We start from the raw sequence: 22,316 nt of genomic DNA on the forward strand, positions 1-22,316 counted from the left end.
TGAGAGAATTGCAAGTGTGCTCTGTACAGTATTGAATTCTGATGAAAGGCAGTACACAGGCAGAATATTAAAGAACTTTCCTGCAGTGAGATCTGTTTAGGTTGCAGAATAATCTCCCTAGGGAAGAGACCGAGGCTTCCTTACTTCAGATGTTTAAAACTAGGCTGTGAGGGAAAGGGGAAGTAGGGGTGGGCCGGAGGAAGGGATCCTACATTAGAGAGCTGCATTGGATGACATAATATGACTTTTCCATCTATAACTTCGGATTATCCTGTTTGTGTGGATGCTGGCATTAATCGCAGTTTTCAGTTTCAAACAGAAGGTGGCACTGATGCCCACTCTTGCATTTAATGGATACTTTGGGCTTGTTTGGTGCCCTTTTGTCAGTTTCACTTTCTAAGTATTCACCTTCTTAAAGGGATATGTTCAAATTACTGTCTTTGTATAGCAGGCTAATTGTCTATTAGAACTTTACAAACCCCTAGAGGGGCTTCAGGATGCCAGGATATGAAGGGAGTCTGGGCTACTTACTTTTTTAAAATAAGTAATAGTCCATTTTGACGCAAGGTCTCATGTGAGGCTCTTGTACAGTAGTCTGGTTGCGACCATGTTGTTTAAAAGCAATCAGATACTTATTTAAAGATTACTTTCCCAATTAGGGTTGGTCCTGCTTTGTGCAGGGGGCTGGACTTGACCTCCTGAGGTCTCTTCCAGCCCTAGGATTCTATGATTCTAAGTTTAAATGAACAAATCCATATTAAATAACACTGAAAAATAAATTTGACATGTGACTTGATAGAGCAAGTATGCTCATCCAGACCACTGAGCAATATTAACTTGGCTATGCTGCATATAGGCCAGCTATCCTGGACTTTTTTCCCCCCACATCGTGGATACCCAAGTACCAATTTTTTCAGTCAGCAACTCCCATAATTCAGGCTATTCGCTTTTGCAATTTTTTGCTGCAATTCACTCTTTTCTTTACTAATTTTGAATTACTTTTTTCCAGCTGTTTAAATGACCCCATTTTTAAAAGATGGATATTAGTTTATCAATAATTCTCACACTGATTTCAGTTGCTATCTATCCTTTATCTCTGAACTTGTCTCTTTTTTCAGTTACTCTGCCTGTGCACTAGTAACTTGCAATTCCTTTTTTCCTGTTTAAAGGTGAGATTAATATTCTTGTGTGGTTTCAATGCATACCATTAGACTGGAGTGCATGTCAGGTTAATGGAGCCCTGTGTTCAGCGTGCTTGATGTTTTAATCTCCAGTGGCAATAATACAGGATTTTTGCCTTTTTGAAGGGGTAGCCTTGTGGAAAGGGATGATGGCTCTGAGTGCACTGCAGCCTATTATTTCTAGTGTGGAGGCGAGGCAATGTGCATTAGTCTGTAACGGTGGTGGTTGGGCAGCGGAGTGGAGGTGGAGGCAATTTCCCCTGTGCATTGCAATTCCTACATCTGTCATTCAAGGAAAACTACACAGAACCATGGGGGGAGGGGTGTTGTCTCTCCGCCCCGCTTTACCGCAGGATGCAAAATGCGGTGGCCTGTGCCTCAGCCCCTGTTGGGCAGGATGCCTACACTCAGCACCCTGTTTCAACTAGGGGGGCAAGGAGCTGAGGTGCCCCCTGCAGCTCTGCCCTCCAGGAGGCTGCCCCCCTGAGCTGCAGGGAGGGAGAGTCTGGGCCTGCAGGAGGGGGGCACAACCCCCCCCCCCCTCCGTGCTGCAGGTGGGGGTGACTCAGACTCGGAGCTTGCACCCCCTGCACAGCCCGACTCTCATCACCTAGCAACGCTCCCCCTCCCCCTCCCGGCCTCGCGCGCCCACACAAGCTGTGGGGGGGAGGAAGGGGAAGGAAAGGATTCCCCAGCAGCTTGGTCACGTGCCCTCAGAGGAGGGCCCGGGCCGCGGGGCGCGTGCGCGAGAGCATCCGCGCGGGCAGGGGCGCGTGCGCCGGGGGAAGCCTGAGCTGGGGAGCGGCGCAGAGCGGGCCGGAGACGGTAGGCGGCGCCTGCGCACCAGAGGAAGTGGGGAGGGGGAGGAGGGTTGGCGCCTGCGCGCTCCCCGCGAGGGGGAGGGGCGGGTTGGCGCCTGCGCGCTAACGGCGACGGCTCGCGGGAGGGGGTGGGGAACAGAAGCGCTCGGGAGCCGCCGCCGCCGCCGCCCGGGCACCGAGCGGAGCCGGATCCCTGCGCCGCCGCCGCCGGGGCCTGCTCAGCCGCGGTCGGAGTCCCGGCTCCCCGAGGGGGGAGGGCGCCGCGGGGGGAGGGGCGGCCCGGGGGCCGACGCGGGGAGGCGGCACCATGACCGGGCGCGGCCACAACAAGCTGCCCACCACCGAGCGCATCGTGAAGGGTGAGGAGCCGGGGGGGGGGCGGGGCAGGGGGACCCCCCCCTCTCCGCGCGGCCGAGGGGAGGGGCCTGGGAGTTCCCGCGGGGGGAGGGGCGACACCGGGTCCGAACGGGGGCGGTTGGGCCGTTAGAAGCGGGGGGAGGGGGGGCTCCTCCGCTGGGGGAGGGGCCCGTGCGGGGGGGGGGGGGGGCGTGTCTTGCAGGGAGGCTGCGGGGCGTTGGGGTTCCCTCCCTTAAAGGGGGGGCGTTGCGGGACTCCCCATGCGGGGCGATGTTCGCTGAGCGCTGCATTTCCAAAGGGGGGGGGGATTCCCCTTGCTCTCCCTAACCCAGTGCACAGCCCCCCCCCCCGCAAGTGTCTCCCCGAGCTTCCCCCTCTTTTGACATCGTGTCTTCGCTGCGCACTGCCCTCCACCTCGTCTAGTCGATGCTATTTTAAAAGAGCTGACGATGTCTGCAGCAGTTAATAGAGAGAAGGGCAAAATGTTAATCGAGAAGTTCCTGGATTAGTTGGAAGCTTGTGCCGTGTAGATTTATTTAGCTGTCCTAATTAATCTGGGGCTATCTGTCCTATCCGTGTATTGGAGAACGTTTATATGTTTAAATTTTTGTTCAGCCGCCATCACTGCTCTCTAATTGCACAGTTGCAAAGGTTGCTCACTTGGGCATCTTAAATTGTTCTGTTGAGTTTTACTACCTTTAACCCTTCCTGCTAGGGGAGCTCTCTCCCAGGAATATGATACATTTCACAGGTACCGAGCTTCTGCAGACTGTCCTCTACCTGCTACTCTTACCCGAGCCCTAATTAATTTTTACTTTTTGTGTTCAAATGTTAATAGCTGTTGCCTGATAAATAGGCAAAGTGGAGAAAAGTAGTATCCTGGATCCTGAGGTTCCTGAGTTGGTTAGATATTTGATCTTTTTTATGTTATATTTAATATTACTGCTAGAAATTAGAGGGTAATGCCTGTTCAGCTGAATCGTCTTTATTCATGCTCTTAGTTTACATTGTAGCTGAGCTGTTGGACTCATTTCTGTGAAATCCTATTAATGATATGTATGTTGTTGTTGTACTGAATTGAATACATTTGATAGAGTAGATTTGGGGGCTTGATAGCAGTCCAATACCGAGAAAGCTAGAGCTTGGGAGTGGTCTCAAATAATTAGTCCTCAGCCAGGAGGAGTGCATACAGGTGTAGTGAGTTATTTGCTGGATCTTAAACTGAGACACTATGGATCATTCACTTTACAAATACATGCTGATAGTATGTAGTGAAGCATGGGGGATAGTCTCTTTAGGGGGCTGTCCAATAGATAGAGTGCTGTGATTATGGAGGTCATTCCCCAGGTAGACTATGAGCCCTGTTAGGACTGGCTTTGGATGCCCCGGGGAGGAATTCCATGCATTTTTTTAAAGAATTTTTATTAAAAGGTGGTAGTATTGTTTGCAGTATTTACATTTTAGATGAGGGATGGGGAACCTTTTTGGGTCGGGGCCACTGACCAACAGAAAAGTCAGTTGGAGGCTGCACACATGAGAAGCCAAAAAAAAAAACCAACCCTCACTGGTGTGGGCCCCCAACCGAGAAGGTGAAAGTCATTCCCCACATTTCCCTCACACACCAAAGCCTGGGGGGACCCAGCCTACTAGATTTTGAGTGCTCCAGCCCCACAGTGGGGGGGAGGGGCTGGAGTGCCAGTGCATGCTCCCCAGTGCTAGAGAGGGGATTGAGCCTTGGGGACCAGATCCAGACAAGTCAGGGCCCGCATCTCTGAAGTTTCCCACCTGTTTTAGACCTTGAGAGAAATCAGAGCTAATTTTGTTCCATTCTTGCATTGAAAATGTCTCTCCTGTTGCAGTTTTTAATAATGCTTAGCTTATGAACTTAAATTTCCAAAGGACTGTGAAAACATTAACCTTAATTATGTTCTGTTAAAAGCAGTTGGAAGCATTGTAGTTCTTCATGTTTGTCAGCTTACACCTATTATTTTAAAGCATCTTAGCTTTTCAGTCCTGGGTTGAGGCCCCCTTGTATTTCTGATTTCAGATATCATTATTAAGCAGCGCTGCATATAACCAAGTGATGTCTGTTTTAATCAAACATCTTAATTTTCTATCATAGTTAATAGTTTAGACTTGGCCAGAAGTAGGTCTCAGTGGAAGCTGTCAGGACATTACTTGGAGCAAAATCACTCAGCTCTTAAGATAAGTGTAGTTTGCTGCTTTTTTTTTAAACTGAAAATGCCTAACATGTCAAAAGCCTATGAAATGCAATAAAACTTCAGAATGGTGAAATGTGATGCTTTAGCTCAATATAAACTCTCTGAAATAGGGCTACAAATGAAAGTTCTAATCAGTTCTCTTGTTAGCAGTCTCAGCAGTGAGATAAAGAATTATGGACCATGGAACTGACCTCCTTTCTCACACCCATTGGGGGTCATCCAGGACAGAAGTGAAGTGTTCTCAGGGAATAATGTTGAATACCTCTCTTCTGAGTAAATAGAGCATTGATTGACATAGAAGTAACAGGCCTTCAGACATGCCTATTGTACAGTAAATGTTATTTTTCATTCTACGTGAAGAATAAACTATCACCATTGGGGGTAAAGTAAATTGTCTGAAAAGTAGTGGTGACTGTGAGAGTAGCTGTCTGCAATGGGAATCCTCTTTTTTTTTTTTTTTTTTTTCCTTAACCAAAGTTATGTGCTGATGACTCAAGTGGATTGGCTAGAGCAACCCAACTCCGGAGCTATATTTACATTTGTCTTTAATGATATTGTTGTTTAAAAACATGGCTAGGTCAAGGCAAAGAAACAAGAGCCTCATCTTGAGTTGGAGACTTTTTCGGGTAGGAGTAATGTCAGTGTGTTGGGATTCTGACTTGTAACTGTGAGGAACTGAATTGCTAAAATCTTGCATTTTCTCTCAGCTACAGCCACTGTTTCATGTTTCACAGTAATCTGCATAATAGCTTTATAATGTAGCCACTAATTTGCAGCTCTGCTGTGAAATAAGGAAACACATTTGCTGTTTTACAGAGGGGAACTGAAGTACAGAGAAATAAAGTGACTTTTTAAGGCCATGCTATGAATGATAGCTAATGCTGGGATTAGCACTGAGCAGTTCCTGCTTTGGTCAAGACCACATTGATAGACATCTCTCTCACAAGCAAGAATTGTTTTTGGTATTGAGACTGAGTTTATCATGTTTCAGAACTCCCTGTTTCTCCTCTCTCACAAGCATTTAACTTTTGTCAGTCACATAGCTGCATGTCCAGTTTATTTTTACTACGGGAACAGCATAAGAAGGGTGAGTTTAAAAGCCCTCAGCTTTTCTTTGCTAGTGCTTGACCTGCGCTCTGACAATTCACTCAAGTTATCATAAAAACATTTAGTTCTCAAGATAAAACCCTGTTTCCTTACTTGTTTCAGGAGTCTGGTTCTTGGTTTGAATTTTTCCAAATGTTTGTTAGATCTTGATTGCGTTAATACATGAGTATACTGTGAAGTGATCATGACTCAAGGCCTATGGCAGCATGCCATTGAGGAGTTAGCCAAGGGAGTAAATAGCAAGATGAGAAAAGGAGGACTCCTAGTAGGAGTTTCAGAGGGGTAGCCGTGTTTGTAACTGAAACTTAAAAAACAGCGAATAGTCCTCTAGCACCTTAGAGACTAACAAAAAATGTAGATGGTAGTATAGAGCCATCGACATTTTTTGTTAGTCTGTAAGGTGCTAGAGGACTATCTGCTGTTTAAATTTTTCCTATTGAGAGCGCCAAACCTTGGAAATTTCAGTATTTATGGGAATGGAAGACTGTGTGCTTGTCAAGGTGATGCCTTAACAGAGTATGCTTGTTTAGCTCAGATGAGGCCTTATTTTTGAGTGCAATATAAATGCACAAAGGATGGCTCATCTCGCTCTCTATGTGCAGGCCGTGTTCCATATATTTGTAGCATGGGCAGCTCTTGGTATAGGGCAGTTGTTGTTTTTAGCAAGGTTGGGTCTGATTATGCAGTCAGGCAAAGCTCCCAGTGACTTTAATGGCAGCTTTATCGGTGAGTGAGGTTGATGCCAATATCGCTTCTCGGCCTCTTGAAGGCTAAGATCAAGTGTAGTGTCTATTCTACTTTTTCATGGCTTTGAATGGGTTTCTTCACATGGTTACAAAGCACATCAGAATGGAGCTAGAAAATGTGCTTTTTTTTACCTTGCTAGGCCTGTTCTGAGGCCTTGTGCTTCATAAAAGTTGTGATTTTAACATCTATACCTTGTTAACACACAATGTTCTTATTTTCTAATTGACTGTATTTCTTCCCCATCTGAGGTGCACACAGGTGCTGTACAGCTATTTCATAACACAGTACATTGATAAAAATATCAAACGAAAACTAGCCTAAAACTGCACACACTAGGAATGGGACTCTTCTGAGGAGGAGCACAGATGGACCTTAAGCATGGGGGAAATCTTTATTAAAAGAAAGAAATACATGTGAAGGTCTTCATAATATAATATTTAATGTACTCTTTCCTGAAATATAAACTAATTATGTTTATATCTTGTCTAATGTTGTAATATGTCTAAACTAATTTAAAAAACACTTGAAAAAAATAGGCTGCTATAAGTAGTGGTTAAAAATGAGGACAAAAGGTACAAATTTGTATGGGGACAAGGGGAACTTTCTCAAACCTTGTGAGCACCATTAAAAGTGCAATTGCCATCTGACATAAGACACATCATTGGGATTCCTAAAAGCCTGATGGTGTCACAACACACACACACACGCATATCCTGAAAGACTTAAGATTTTAAGCATAGACATAGCTATCCCATTAAGGGCTATAGAAATCTGGAAATGTCACTGAATATTCCTTACTTATTGACTGATCTTTTATGCTCCAAAGACACTTCTTAACTAAGGTGGTCTTACATAGGGTGTGGTTAGGGAAGGGACATCTTGCAGCTGGGGCTTGGATCGTCAGCTGCAGAATTTGTGCTAATACAGTCAAGATCATGTGGTGATACATCCAAAAATGCAACAGAAATCAAATGTGATGCAGACCGTGGCACTCTGACTAATACCTTATGGAAGAGCAGAAGATTAAACTAGAATGTGCATCTGGTACTAAATGTCTCCTGCCCAGTCCTGTATATTAGCAGCGACACCACCAGTTCACGTGTCTAACAATCTTTATACTAAGAACCTTGCTGAATCAAGTGCCCTAAGCCATATCTTGGTAGCGAATAGACATGACTGCTCTGTCATTATGCTATCCTCTGATTTATCTGCATTTTAGCAGAGCTGTCTATGCTGCTACCAAAATCTAATATATGGTAGCAAAGATATAAAATCATTAGAAATCATTGAGGAGGCTTTGTGAAAAATATAAAAGATTATTTCTTTGGAGTAGCGCACATGAAGTGCCAGAATGGTGCAAAAACATGGAAAAGAGGGGGAGCATCCCATATGTAAGTAGCAAGAGTTGCGGTTAACATGTGAATCGTCTATAAAATGTGACTTCCTGTGTTATCTGAATATTCTTCTATGAAAGGTTTGTGCCATTCTTCATATTAAGATCTGTACTTGCTGTTCAGAGTCTCTATTCTCTAGCAGTCAGAACAAACGAGTTCAGATAAGTCAGGTATCTCAATTAAATAAAAAATTCATTTAATAATAAAATATATGACTTGACTCTACCATTTCTAGCTATAATATCATTTTCAGTGTTTAACTGGTTTTATGATTGGAAAATGAAGGAAGGCTGCTTGCTTAGGAATTGAGTCTGCAGGAAGTAGGGCAGGGTGCCGGCTTAAAATAGTAATGAAGGCTGGCCTGTTTGTAATGAACAGAGCTATTTAGGTAAACCCTGGAGTCTCAGTGGAGGTAGAGCCACACGTTAATCTCAAGATATTAGCCTGTAGACCAGTAATTGTGTTTATCTGTGATGATTCTTTACTCGTTTTCAAGCATCTCATGTTCAGTCCCTTATGCTGCTCTTTACAGGTTGCCTTGCGATGCTGGGTATGTTTACTAGCAGTACAGTATGTTAATGGGTTTAAACATTATAAGAAGTTTAAAGCAATGGAATGGGCTATGTGAAAACCTCAGTGTTGATATGTTAAATTCTTCGAGACTGGACTCCGCTAGCAGTACTGCGCTGGGTTGGAGTCCTGGGTCAGAAGTGCAGAGAGCGCTTATGGAGAACCGAAGAATTTCTGTTTGATGTTGGTGGGTTCCACAGAAAGGGCAGTCTCTGACTAGAAGGCTGATTGGCTTACAGGATGAAAAACAAAGTTGGGAGGATGGGACTGGAAAAGGGATGCAGGAAGAAAGTCCACATGGATGTGGCAGACCCCAAGAGAGCTAGGAGAATAAGAGTTGAACAGGATTTCAAAGATTTAATTTGCAAGCAGTGGTAGTGTTGTGTTATATAGACTGCAATTCTGACTTCAAACCTCCAGTCTCTGAAGAGGAAGTCTTGCTGGCTTATCTATCATCAGTATCTCTACCTACCAAGCTATAATAGGTTCTTGCTGTGTTCCCATTAGTAGCGGAGGTGGATGTGCATGTATCGAGTAATAGGACCTCTTCCTTCTGGGAGCCTGGCTATGTTGTTTGTGAGATTTGAGGTTTTATTTGTGTGAGGTCCAGAAATCTAAATCCATCTCAGGCCCGTACACAGGGAGGATGTGAAAGGTGTGACAGCACTCCTCTGTGGTCTCCCAAAGCATGCTCCTGCTGGCCAGGGGAAGGCAGGAGCAGTATGCTGCCCAAGGCTTTCTTCCCCCATGTTCTGACCAGCTGGGGAAAGGCTGGGGCTGATTTCTCCACTTACCTGGGGGACCATACGGGCTGTACAGACAGTCCCCAGGTTACGTACAAGATAGGGACTGTAGGTTTGTTCTTAAGTTGAATTTGTATGTAAGTCGGAACTGGTACATATTGTAGGGGAAACTCTAGCCAAACATTTCTCCAGAGCTCAGTTTTATTCTCCCACACCTCACTTCCCTCAATCCTTTATTCTCAAGCTGAGGTGTCTCCTGAGAAAAGCCGCTCCGCATCTCCCTGGCCTGCTTGGGGGGGGGGGGCGCTAGCTTCGCATCTCCCTGGTCTGCTGGGAGGAAGCAGCTAGTGCAGGGTTGCCTCACCCCGTTTGTAAGTAGGGATCCGATGTAAGTCGGATCCATGTAACCCGGGGACTGCCTGTATTCACACTCTTGCAGTCCACATTTACAAAAGAAGTACCCTTCCCCCCGAAATTCCTGTGTACGGGCTTGCATCTTTTCACCTTGATTTTTGGGGGGGCTGGGGGTGCTTCTAGCTTCTGCAAGAGCAATGGTGATGGTTTCAAAGACACAGATTTGTGGGATCCATAAGAAGATGTGATGTGTGAAAAGTTTGTGCAACAAAATCATAGTCTGTGATTTTATTGAAGACTTATTTAAGTCTTGTTATAATGGGTTGGACTATTTCCCCTTAACGGAAAAGGAATATAAGTAATCTTAGAAAGGGGTTTGTTCCTTCTAAGGTTTATAAACTGTTTGCAGGTGCACTGCTTCTGTTGAGCCCTAATATAGGCTCTTTGGAACAGAAGAGTTAGGTTTTATAGTCTACTGTATATTTGAGAGAGTTTGTCTGAGAGTGAGCGACTGTCTGTCTGTCCAAGAACTGTTCCTAAATGGTAAGAGCTAGGACCACCAAATATGGTATGCAGCATCCTCTTATGATAACTTAAAGCAAGGTAAGGATTTGATTGTGCGGGGGACAGGGATGCATAAAACCATACAGAAGAGAGACAAAACAACTAGGCAAGTGAAAGAGGCTAGCTGATAGCATCTCTCTTCTCTACTTCCCTCCTCCTCCTCCCTGATTCAGGACTGTCCCAGGCCCGAACATCCCTTTAGACACTCTTTAGGGATGGTGGGAGTCAGGGGGGCTGCAGATTCCTCTCCCCTCCCTCCCTGATTCATTTGGAAACACTGCTGGCTATACCCCTTCATCAGAGAGTGAGGGGGAAGTGCACAGTTTGCTCCATTCTTCACTCTGGCTTGGGAGTGCAGGAGGTAGAAGAACCTGGACCTGCCCCAGGCTGAGGACATACATCCTTCTCCTGGCTTTGCCTGCATGGAGAGGTGCTTCTCACATGGCCCCAAGTTGCTGCATTGAGAGAGGGCTAGGGTTTTCCTCTCTCTGCAAGGCAGCCTGCATCCTGAACCCCTCATTCCCAGCTCCACCCCTGAGCGAAAATTGAGCATAAGAACCTGAGCAACACCAGGTAAATCTTCTAGTTACCGTATATTGCAGCATCTTTCATACAGACTCTCTCTGATTACAAGGCATTGCCTGGGTGCCAATGACCAGGATCAGCAGAGTAAGGACATTGTATAGTGCTTTAGAATTTGTTTGTTTTGATCCTAGTGTAAACAGTTGACACTGAAGCATTCAGTCAAATGGTGAGTACTGGAAGGAAGATAAATCGAGGCACAATTATACTGTGACTTCTTTTCTGTGGTGGGTAATGGACGTAACTGAACTCTGGTAGTGACTGTCTCTTGCTCAGTATAATGCAGTACTCTGATCAAAGGCCTGCTGGCTGGGTTCTGCATGCCTGTGTCACAGTTAGCAGCGGAATCTGATGAGAGTGTTAGTGGACGTTACTTTGTTTAGGTTTCCCTTATGGAACAGGTCAGCTTATGCCTACAAAGCTGGCTTGAGTCTGATCTTAAAAGTACACTATGTGCAAAATTGTGTTCACTTAAAGCAGGTTTAAAACCAGAGCCAATCTCTCCCCTCCTCCCCCCCGCATGCTGCTGGTAGCGTCAGATTTACATTTACCAGCAGGTGGGGAATTTGTCTTTGACACAAAGACCCTACTGTGTTTGTATTAATGATCTATTAGTGGACTAGCTGTCAACTTGCTAACCTTGTGAAAACAGGTGGTGAATTTCCCTGTCTGATGACATCTAGGAATCCCCTCATATCTCCTTTGGTTAGCTCACTTTTTTAAGTAGTTGCAGCTGTTTGCTGTAGGCCTCATGCTTTTTTCTTTTTTCCCCCAAGCTTAGTGGTGACCCTCAAGTCAGCTGAGGAAATCATCCAATCTGATTGAGCTGATGAAAGGAAGATGACAAATCTGATGTTGTGTGGTGTACTACTGAGTGATTTTTTTCATTGTAGTATGTGTATTTTTAACTGCCCAAAAGTCTATAGAGCTTCAGCGTCTCAAACATTTTTCAGGACTTACCTGCTTTTCTTTCTGTATGGCAGCTAGCAATTTGAGCATGCACCTCACTCGGAGTATTGAGTCAGAACAAAGTCATGGTCCCTGTTTCAGCAAGCTTAAAATCCATGGCAAAACATAGATCAGTCATTCAGCATTGGCTCATTAGGAGTTGGGACCATTGCATAGCAGTGTAGACACTTTAAAACTAAATTCAGCTTTCCCAGGTGAGTAGAATATTGGTGCCGTAATCATCAGTGGGAAAGTTAGGCACACAGTGTTTGTTCCTCTGGGTAAATTTTTGTGATTCTTGCAAAAACTGAAGTAAAATAGGGCTTCTGCAAGTAGAAGACTAGTTACTGCTGGGGTTTCCCAGAAGATGCGTCATGAACTTGGTTCTCAGCTGCAGCCGAGATGTTCAGCTTGTTTTGCAGGGAAGTCCCACTGGTGGGAAATGAATATGTGCATGAAGAGTTAATTTACATAAATAAAGTTTTGTTGTCATCTTGCTATGTGTTGGGTGGCTGATGCATAGTGACAGTCCTAAGTTGCTTCTGTATTTTAATAATACTCCTATTTAAAATCTCATGGCACTTTTGCGAAATCCTAGTCCTCTGTATGAGGTGGACAGAAAGGGAGCAGCATGCCCCTCTGTGTGCAGTCTTGTAACACATTCCATTTGATGGGGAGGTGAGAAATGGCAAGTTCTGTCTCAGATTTAGTCTGCATTGGAAGAGCTTTCCCAGTATAGCTATACCAATGTAATTACATCTGTTTAAGGTGTTTGCCAAATTAAAATTATAGTGTTAAAAAAAAAAAAAGCCCTCACCCCTACCTGACAGTGATGTGCCAGCAGAAGTTTCTAGTCAAAGACTTGGCCTTGGAGTAGTAGCTAGACAATCAGAGTGTGTAGTACAGTAAACTTCCGATAATCTGGCACCTTTAGGACCCAAGGGGTGCCGGATTATCAGATATGCCGGACTATCGGAAGGGGGGGCTGTGAGGGGTCTTCGGGGGTATGCGCCCCTCGGCGCTGCGGGACCAACCCGGCAGCATCCCAGCTGCTCTGCCCCAGGCATCCCTAAGTCAGCCACTGCTGAAACTGACCAGTAGCTGACTCGTTTAAGCCAGGGGCAGAGCAGCTCCAATTGTCCGGCTGCTTGGAGCACTTCTGGGTTCCAGACCATTGGATGCCGGACCACTGGAGTTTTACAGTATATTGCTTCCAAGCTTTTCTTATGGATTCAGGTTTAATAGGCTCTGATTATTTTCTAACTTGTATTTATCAGGTCCCTCCACAGGGTGGGAAGGGCTGTGGGATGCGCTTTCAAAAGATGCTTTAAAAGTGATATGCCTGATTATACTCTTGGCACATAGTGTATTATGTTTATTTGCATTTTGAAACATGAAAGTATGACTTGATTATTGGAGTTAGATGCATATGGCTTATAAATAGACATTGAGGGCCAAATTCTGTTACATTGTTGGAGCAGAAAGGTGAACTTGACTTCAGAGGTTGAGCATTGCTCCATTACTGAAGTGCAGTTAAATGATGTACAGGTAGTCCCCGGGTTACGTACAAGATAGGGACTGTAGGTTTGTTCTTAAGTTGGATTTGTATGTAAGTCGGAACTGGTACATATTGTAGGGGAAACTCTAGCCAAACATTTCTCCAGAGCTCAGTTTTATTCTCCCACACCTCACTTCCCTCAGTCCTTTATTCTCAAGCTGAGGTGTCTGCTGAGAAAAGCCGCTCCGTGTCTCCCTGGTCTGCTGGAGGGGGGAGGGGGCGCTAGCTTCACGTCTCCCTGGTCTTCTGGGAGTGCGGGGTTGCCTCACCCCGTTTGTAAGTAGGGATCTGATGTAAGTCAGATCCATGTAACCCGGGGACTGCCTGTAGTTGAGACTTCAGATTCTGATTTCCAAGAGAACATTTCAGTTCAATGGTATATCTCCCCCTTTCCCCATAGAAAAAAATTGTTCAACTTTAGTATATTTTTTAAATATTGTGAGGATTGTTTAGAATTCATTATAGGCAGCTGTTTTTATCCTAATTTGAGAAGAAATGATCTGGTTCATTATGAAGAGTAGGGTAAGCTTTCTGAATCTGTTCTATATAAAGGATTAATTTTCATTCAGGAGATACAACTCCAATAGATCAATTTCATATTGAATAAAAATTTCTGGTGGATCCTAAAATCACCCTTAGGAAATCAGGTGCTTAAACACTCCTAGTCTATTTGAGGTAATCAACATTCAGTTAAAAAAAATGAAATATACTATAAAAATAGGGAAGGAGGATAAGATATCTAGTCTGACATTCAGCATATCTGTGTGAATAGGGACATTGAAAGAGTATCCAGGGACTGTTATGGGGATCTTGGCTGCCTTCAGCAGTAAATACTCACATGATGACTATGGGTATGATTTTCAAGGTGCTGAGAATTTGCTGTTCTTGTCCACTTCCACTGGACTTGGGGTGTTCGGTGCCTCGGTAAATAAGGCACCATATTCATACCAGAATATACAGGGTAAGTATGAGAATTTGCAAAAGTTTAGGGGATTAGAGCAGAACAAAGGGAAATAAAGTGGTGCAATAAGAACTTACATATTGCTTGTGGCATCTCTGCCAGGTAGATGTTCATTTTACTAAGTGGCCTGCCCAAATCATGAATTGGGTTTGAATCAATAGGATGAAACATTAATGGAGACAAGTTCTACTTTGGGGTGGGAAACAGGTTGGAGGAGCTGTTTCTTTACATCACATGGTGATTTAGTTTCCATGGTGCTTATTTAGCTGAAATGGTAGCTCTGCTATGACACATCAATAACCGTACTTGTGCCAGAGTTGCTTTAAACTGAATAATGGCAAAGATTATTTGTCTGGATTGGTCTATGCTTCAGGAAGCTAAGATGAAACACAGATCTGTTCCTGAAGTTTCTTAACTTCATCTTAGCATAATGGAACATCTCATAGCTCAAAATGGGGCTCCAGGGATAAAGAGATCCTGGGGTTTTGTGACCAGAGATTTATGCAGATAATCTTTACTTCTTGAAATGATCATTCCATGGAAAATCGAACTCTATCTATAAATATATCAAGGAACTAACTACAGGTTTGAATTTAACCAGTTTACTTACATATTAAGGGTCACACTGTGTTTTAACTCATTCTTAGTATAGGTCTGGGAAAACTTAAGAAACTTAACATGGTTTCCAGTTTAGTTTGTACACCGATAGCAATTATGGATATCACAGGCCTAGTCATGGGTGTCCAGAAGTCTAGGCAGGGGAAGACTTTGCCTTCCCAAACTGCCAGGCGTGAACCTGCCCACACTCCGCCCCAGAACACCTGTTATAGGAGAGGGTTGCTGCCCCCAGTGCCCACTCTCCCTGTGCTCCGGGGTGGGGAAGCTGGAGCCGTGCAAACCTCTTCCCTCCCTGGTGCTTCACAGGCTGGAGCTGTGCTGCCTTCTCCTTCCCCGGGTGCTTTGGGCTATGGCTATGTGGTGTGCCTTCCTCCCTTCCCAGTGCTCTGGAGCTTGGGAGGCTGGGGCGAGCTTGTACCTGCCTACATAGTGCCCTACCTCCCCGTGGAGGTAGGAAGGGGGTGAGGCTTCAGCAGAAAGGAAAAGGCTGGAGGTGGGTCTGGGAGTTGCCCCCCTCAGCCCTACCTTCTCCAATTGCCCATAGGCCTAGTTTTCTGAACATTACAGCAAGACTCTCTGCTTGCCATTAACGTTTACAGCTCTTGTTGTAAAGAAAACTTCATGCTAGTAGGGAAGTAAAATCCCATTTAATTGGTTAACCTTTTTAAACCTTGTTTAACGGGTTAATTGATTAAAGGGGGCATGGGCGGGAGGGCTGCTGCAGCTCTGCCAGGCTGGAACAGCTTTCCTCCTCCCACCTTCCAAGGCTGAACTGGAGTAGCCCCACCATAGGCATAATCTGCTCTGGCCTGGCCAGCACAGTCCATGTCTGCGGGGCACTCAGGCTTCCCGTGGACAAAGGCTACTCCAGAAGACCAGAGCAGCCCCTGTCCTCAACAGACAGGGAGCTGCTCCAACTCCCACTGGCTAATGGTTAACCGGAACTGTAAGGTAATGCTTACAGGTTAACCTTTCACATCCCTACACTAAGTTTCTTCCACTTTATAGTCTCTGCTTTTACATGTGATGATTTTTTTTTCTCACAGATTTTCACCTTTAGACTTTGCATAGTGATTTTATCAGATCTCGCAAGTGAAACTGGGTTGGTTTGGTCCTAGGTGTTACAGCAAGAGAGTGTTGAAGATTTAATAAGTGATATTCTTCCTTCTGAGTCTTAGGGCTAGCCTTGTTAGGCTGTTACTTTAAAAATGAGTAGTCCTGTGGCACCTTAGAGACTAACAAATATAGTACCATGAACTTTCCTGGGCAAAACCCTCTTCTTTACTCAAGTTCATCTGAAGAAATGGGTTTTGCCCGTGAAAGCTTGTGATACACATTAAATATATATATATATATATATAGTAAGGTGCTACAGGACTACCCACTAACTTCTTTCTCAGTCAGTCTAGGCCTAATGCCCTAACCTAGCATGTTGCTACAGTCAATATATTTTGTATTTGTATCCTAGCACTTAAGAAGTGCTAGAGTTGCTATTAGATAGGATATAAAAACTGAGTTACTAATGGCTTGTTAAAAATTCCATAGCACTCATCATATGTTTGAGATGTCAGCCAGAGAGTTCTGTCCAAATTCCATCTGGAGAGATTATATGCTGCCTTCCTGCCATATTCCTTAGTTTAACTTGAATGCAGAATTCATTATGTTTGTTCATTTCCTGTCTTTATTAGGTGCTGTAGAATAGTTAGTAAGTTCTGCAGTTGTGTAGTGATAGAAGTTTGCAGCACGGTAAAGGCGATAGAAAGATCTTGTGGTGGTGTGATAGAATAAAGAGAAATAGTGAAACAGATTGACTAGAATATTGTTGTGGCTGAATAAAGATGTCATCCATTGCTTGTGATCCAAGTATTTGTTCCCTGTTAATTACTGTTACAGCTTTACACATTGCTGAAACTTTAACCTTCTTTGAACACAGAATCACACACTGGTTACCTTTCACTACTGAACCAGGTGGATTTGTTCAGCTTGCATATTTTTAGGGTTCATAGCCAATTGGCTCAATCAGCTCTGTTGAATAGAAGAATGTTAAGTTGCAAGTGGACAAAAAGACAAGATCTCAGGAAGTACAGCATTGCAATACAGTAATTCCTCATTTAATATGTGCCCGCTTTACACGTTTTCGCGATAGCACGATTTTTTTGGGAACGTTTTTTGAATTCCACGACTGCCCCCAGAATAACACGATTTCCCCAGCTGGCCCGTTGCTGGCAGTTGCACAGGGCTTCCCCTGCCTCCCTGCAAAGCGGTGGTGGGTTCGCTGCTCGCTGTGCCATTCCCCAGCAACCCCTCCTCGCCGGATGCAGCGCGGGTCACGGCAGACCTGTCACAGGGGCATGCATACTCCAACCCAATCCCTTTCCCCTTCCCTTCCCCAGAGCCAAACACCTCCCCTCCCTGCTGTAACCCAGTCTCCTTTCTCCCCCAACCTTATGTTCCAGTCCCAGCAGACACCACCGCTTGAAACGCAACCCCCACCTTTTCCATTATTTTCAAGGGAAAATTGACCTCACATAACACGTTTTCACTTAACACGATCATTTTCTGAAACACATCTATAGTGTTAAATGAGGAATTACTGTACTTCAGAATAGAAAATGCCAGAGACCTGACATTAATGCTATTAATAATTTAATGCAGAAGATAGTTTCTTGTACCCCTTTGAAAGGTTTTACAGAACTGAATCCAGGACAGCCTCTTTATTGTGAATGTTTCTACCTTGGATATCTGGGTCTAATCTTGGTGGTAATTAGATCTGTGCTGTGAAAAGTGGACATCTGTTGCCGTGAATCTCAAATTGTTGACTGTCAAACTTTTTAGATGTCTGCAGTGGTGGAGAGAGTGAAGTATTTAGAAGCTATTAGTACTTAAATCTACTTAGACTGAGCTAAAGGTGAGTTTTTCAAGATAAACTGAGTATAGAAATGAGTTTTCTGCCGAAATTGCTATGACTTGTAACAAGGTGAAAGACTATCTGAAAGGGTATGGTTCTTGTCAGAACTGTTAGCTGTTCTTTCAGTGTTTTCAGAATGCTTGAAATGCCTCTCTCCCCGCCCCCTCAGAAGGCTTTTAGCCATCTGTTGAACTAACTGGCTATATTCCTCCACTCATCTGATTAGAAGCAGACAGGAGAAGGAGTCCATTGCAGTGAATGACCTTTCAGGTATGCTCCCATATTGGGATCAGACTTGCAGTATAATCTCTGATGTTGACTGCTGAGCAATACTCTTGTCATTTTAATCCTAGGCCCCTGCTTTTGACTGGAAGTCTTGGATGGTTTGAAAAACAAACTCTGTCTTCTGTATCTGGTTCTGTCCATCAGAACCATTTATGGAGGTCTTGGGAACAGATTAGTCTGTACCAATCATCATTTTAGGCAAGTGTTTTACTTTTTTTCAGTAATGAGTATTGGTTGTTATTTTGTACAATTGTAATGGCAATATGAGAGGCATTTCATGGCATTGGTCTGTTCTTTTAGAAAGTGTGGATTACTTGATTCTGATCTTGATTAATGCTTATTAGACTGATTTCTTTGACTAGCAATAAGCATTTTTAACACCTTAATCACAGTGTTATAAAACTCTGCTACAAATTGCAGGCCTTCTACTTAAAGTAGTATGGTACTTTGGCATTGTCAGAGAGACTTTTTTTTTTGTGGGTGTGTTGATTCCACACTTGAGCTTCCTGATAATCTGGTTTTGCGGTGTTTCAGACACGTGGCTTTTTGTCAGTTCTCCATTCTGTAAATAGCTTTTTGCCATATTCATCCTCTGAGTTCGCAGACTAAGATGGTGTGTACACCTGGACTTTAAATATAAAGCATGTTCACTTTACCAAACATCCATTCTTCCACTTGCAGTGTGACAAGGATATTGCTATCCTCTTATTGAACTCCTGCAAACACCACTGACCCCTTAATCCATTTTAGATCATGAATGTTTACATCTCAGAGTTCATGTGCCCTCGTATCTTGTTGTCATTACATGACATGTGCTAAAACCAGGAATTTGAATGTATTGCTAATTATACTAGTCAAGTATGGTGCAAAATCGTATGCTCCTGCTGCAAGCATTTTGGAATTTAAATTAGATTTGACACAGTTGTGACTGTAAACAAAGGGAGTGGGCATGAGGATCTGAAAGAATGATCATAAGAAACTCAATTTTATGAGAAATTCAGTGTTATGTGCACTTAGTGTGTATGGGCAGTGTCTTGGGAGTCTGGTGTCAAGATCAGTTTAATACCCTTCATCTTCAGAATACTTTGACTGTCCATAACTATCCTTCCCATTCCCCTGTGAGATAGGTAAGTATTTACACCTTTTGCAGATGAGGAGAATGAGGCCCAGAGAGAAGTGTATAGGCACATCACCTGAGATGGTCATGGCAGAGCCTGGGCTGTGCTAGGCTCTTGTAGCTCCCAATCTCTTGGTCTAACCATTAGTTGAAACAGACTGTACCCTTTGGTTAGCAAAGGTAGGACTGAAAAGAAACTTCCTTCACGGCACCTTCTTACAATATTGACCATTTCAGTGGGGTTGAGTGCAAATGAGAGCAAAATCTAGAAAGGTGAAAATTAGTACAGGGGATAATTACTTGCAATGAGTTGATTAAAGCCTTTATACAAGTTATAGCCTCTAACAGGATTATTTGCTTTGGCAACACTAATTACTTAAGTACTCATCCTCCTCACTTACTGTGTGCAGGAGACATCATCACTGCTTAATAATATTGGGTTGATTTTTATTTTTGTTAGGGTCTCAGACTTTGATTCCTCTTTGTTGTTGGGAGGATTTTTCATCTGTCTGCTTTATTTGGACATCTCCAGGTATCACAACATGCTTAACTACTGTTCCAGCGCTCTACTATAGTACTGACATAAAGAACAGAACTCTCTTTTTGACTTGGTCAGCAGAAAGTGGAGTATATTCCCTAATTCATTGGAGATGCAGTAACATGTCTCTATTATGGTCTCTACTGTGGTGGTCCTAGCTTCTGGCCATACTCTGGTTTATTTAATAACTGGTGCCGATTCTTCTCAGTGTATGTATACAGCACCCATTCAGGATCACTGTAGAGTGGTAGACAAATTGGCAGAGCAGGAAAGAAGTTAATCACATATATCTGATTTCATCTGGGAGCTAACAGTCACATAAAGCTAGCAGAGAAATTTCCATAAAAGTTCTTGGCTGCTCACATCAATGTATTGGCACAAATAATCCTCATTTTATCTTTCATAAGACTCTGCTCACAAAGACTACTGGGAAACAGGCAGAATTTTCCAGAAGTTTTTCTTGGATTGTTTCTGAGTTGTAGATGAGAACTGCCTCTTCTGTGCTCACGTCCCTTTTTTCATTAAACATGCTATCCTATATTCTATGGTCTGTCTTTTACTTAAGCACTTCATCTTGAAGACCTGAAAAAGAATGACCTAGTGTATTAGCTGCATGAGAATCCCTGATTTACCTTGAATTTTCTTCTCTCCCTTAAGTCATTTGACTTTCAAATTCTATGAGCCTGCCATAAGGAGGAGCTAGCAGGTAGTAGGACTACTGCTGAGTTCTATACAAGAATTGGCATTTAATATGATTGATGAGTTATGGGCAGTGCCTGAAAGCCCCAATCAGGCTTGGAGCTAGTGTGCTGGGTGCTGTACACAGATCCCCTGCATCTAGACCTACCTAGCTGCCAAATACTGCAGTTTCTTTGACAATTTTCAGTACAAATAGCATTGTCAACACACAGATCTACTGCATATCAAAAATTGAATGTCGCACAGCATAACATAGGATTTATTATTAAAAAATAAGATGGTAGTCTATCAACTTGTTCATTTTCATATTCATTAAATGTTGTCTAGCTGACTGGTGTACGTGGGACCTTTCTTGTATTTCTTGATTGTAAGATCCTTGGGAAAGAGACTGACCTGTATTGTGCAGAGCACATTGTTGGCACTTAGCAGTATATAACTACTAACTAGAACAAAACTTTCAGATCTATTGTGAGTGATACCTTGTCATATTATTCCAGTGGCAGAGCACTAGACTGGGTCTCCTTTCATTACAGCCAGTTTTTTTTCTACTTCTGTCCTACATTCCCCATTATTTGGAAAATAATGGTCAGCTACTGCAGTTAGCTATCATTGGCCCATGCAGTTGACTCAGGTTTGTGGGGCACAAGTTAGGAATCTCACCCAAGCATCTGTGCTGCAGTTAGATAGTCCCTAAGCTGGAGTCAGCTGGCAAAGGCCAGCCGCAGGATTTTAATTGCAGTGTAGACATACCCTCTGATACAGATTTGCAGTCTTATTCTCTGCCTCTTGGGATTCCAAACTAAGGAGCTACTTTATTTGCACTTGAGAGAGGTCAGTTCTGCTACTATTAGTCACCCTATTTGATAAGCAACCTTATGCCTATTAAATTCAATATTTTGGTATAGAGAATATAATTCCTTGGTGATTGCTAGGGACATGAACTTCATTTCCATTTGGTTTAAATTTAAGAGCAAATCCATTTTCCCAACACGTGGTCATATCACTAAAGTTGGAGATGGGGGAAAATCTGATACCTTATACCTTATCTGATACCTAGCCAAAGTTAGGATTGTGTGCTGAGTCTCCCAGAGATGCGATCCAAGCAGGCACGGCCAGGATGTAAGTGACTAGGGTGTCTTTAGGCCACCTTTGTGCCCTCAGGATTCTAGACAGTGGGGATGTAAATGGTGTGGTTCTCCCCTCATCCCCCCTCCCCCCATCAGTTAACCAGTTAAACATAATGTTAACTGGTTAACCAATGAAATAGGATTTACCATTCCTACCAGGTAATTCCAGGGGCAGTCCCTAGCTCCCACAACCACCACAAAGATGTGCACTATGGCCCCATCTCCTATGTCACAGCTGATGAGGTATCTGCATAAACACTACATGCACCATGGGAATTTTCACTAGCCAGATAAGGGCTTTTCTTGTCAATTTATGCTCTCTATAGTGTGTAGGGCCCCAGGGGAGTCCCTAGAAGTAGAGTTCTTCCTAATATATCTAAACCACAGCCTCTTCTTTCCAGTGTAGAATTGTTCCCTGTGGAGTATTTCCTAATAATGATTTATCTTGAGCTTTCATATGCTGCTGTGATGGGGGCTGTAGGAGAAAAGATGAAACTAGATGATTGAAAAGATACATGGTTATTTAAGATTTTCTCAAAGAAAATGGACTCAGGCCTCAAGATTTGCATCCTTGCGATGAGAGGCAACTAGGTACAAGCTGGCTCAAGCCTGCATGTAACCGTGAACACCTTCAGATTCCTAATTGTAATAGTGAAAGCAACTTCCTGATAAGCTATGTAGGTTGAGTTTCAAGGACTAATGCTCATCTCCTAAGCTCTAGGATAACCAGCACTTGATTGCTGTCTTTTTTCAATCAAATTATTTATTCTGCAGGTATAAGGTTGTGCGTGTAAATACTGATCTCTTCTAAAACAGTGTTATGGTAGTAGTTTTCTTTATTAGTCAGGAAGCACTTTAGTTCTATCTGCTGCTGTTTTGCACCCCTTTCACCTGTCCCAGGTACATAGATAACAT

At 43.6% G+C, this 22,316-nt stretch overlaps 1 protein-coding gene across 4 annotated transcripts in view; it reads left to right on the plus strand.

Annotated features, from left to right (window-relative positions):
* The first annotated feature begins 2,096 nt into the window (after window positions 1-2,096).
* The window catches only part of PPP3CC (protein phosphatase 3 catalytic subunit gamma), a 58,016-nt gene continuing 37,796 nt past the window's right edge, over window positions 2,097-22,316 (plus strand). For all 4 annotated transcript variants that reach the window (XM_075910895.2, XM_075910893.2, XM_075910892.2 and 1 more), the window contains exon 1: window positions 2,097-2,361. In XM_075910895.2, the coding sequence (XP_075767010.1) occupies window positions 2,310-2,361 (52 nt within the window). In that variant the 5' untranslated portion in view covers window positions 2,097-2,309. The remainder of the gene's footprint in view (window positions 2,362-22,316) is intronic.

This window comes from Pelodiscus sinensis, chromosome 28 (genome assembly GCF_052426305.1).
Source record: "Pelodiscus sinensis isolate ZL-2025 chromosome 28, ASM5242630v1, whole genome shotgun sequence".
NCBI lineage: Eukaryota > Metazoa > Chordata > Testudines > Trionychidae > Pelodiscus > Pelodiscus sinensis.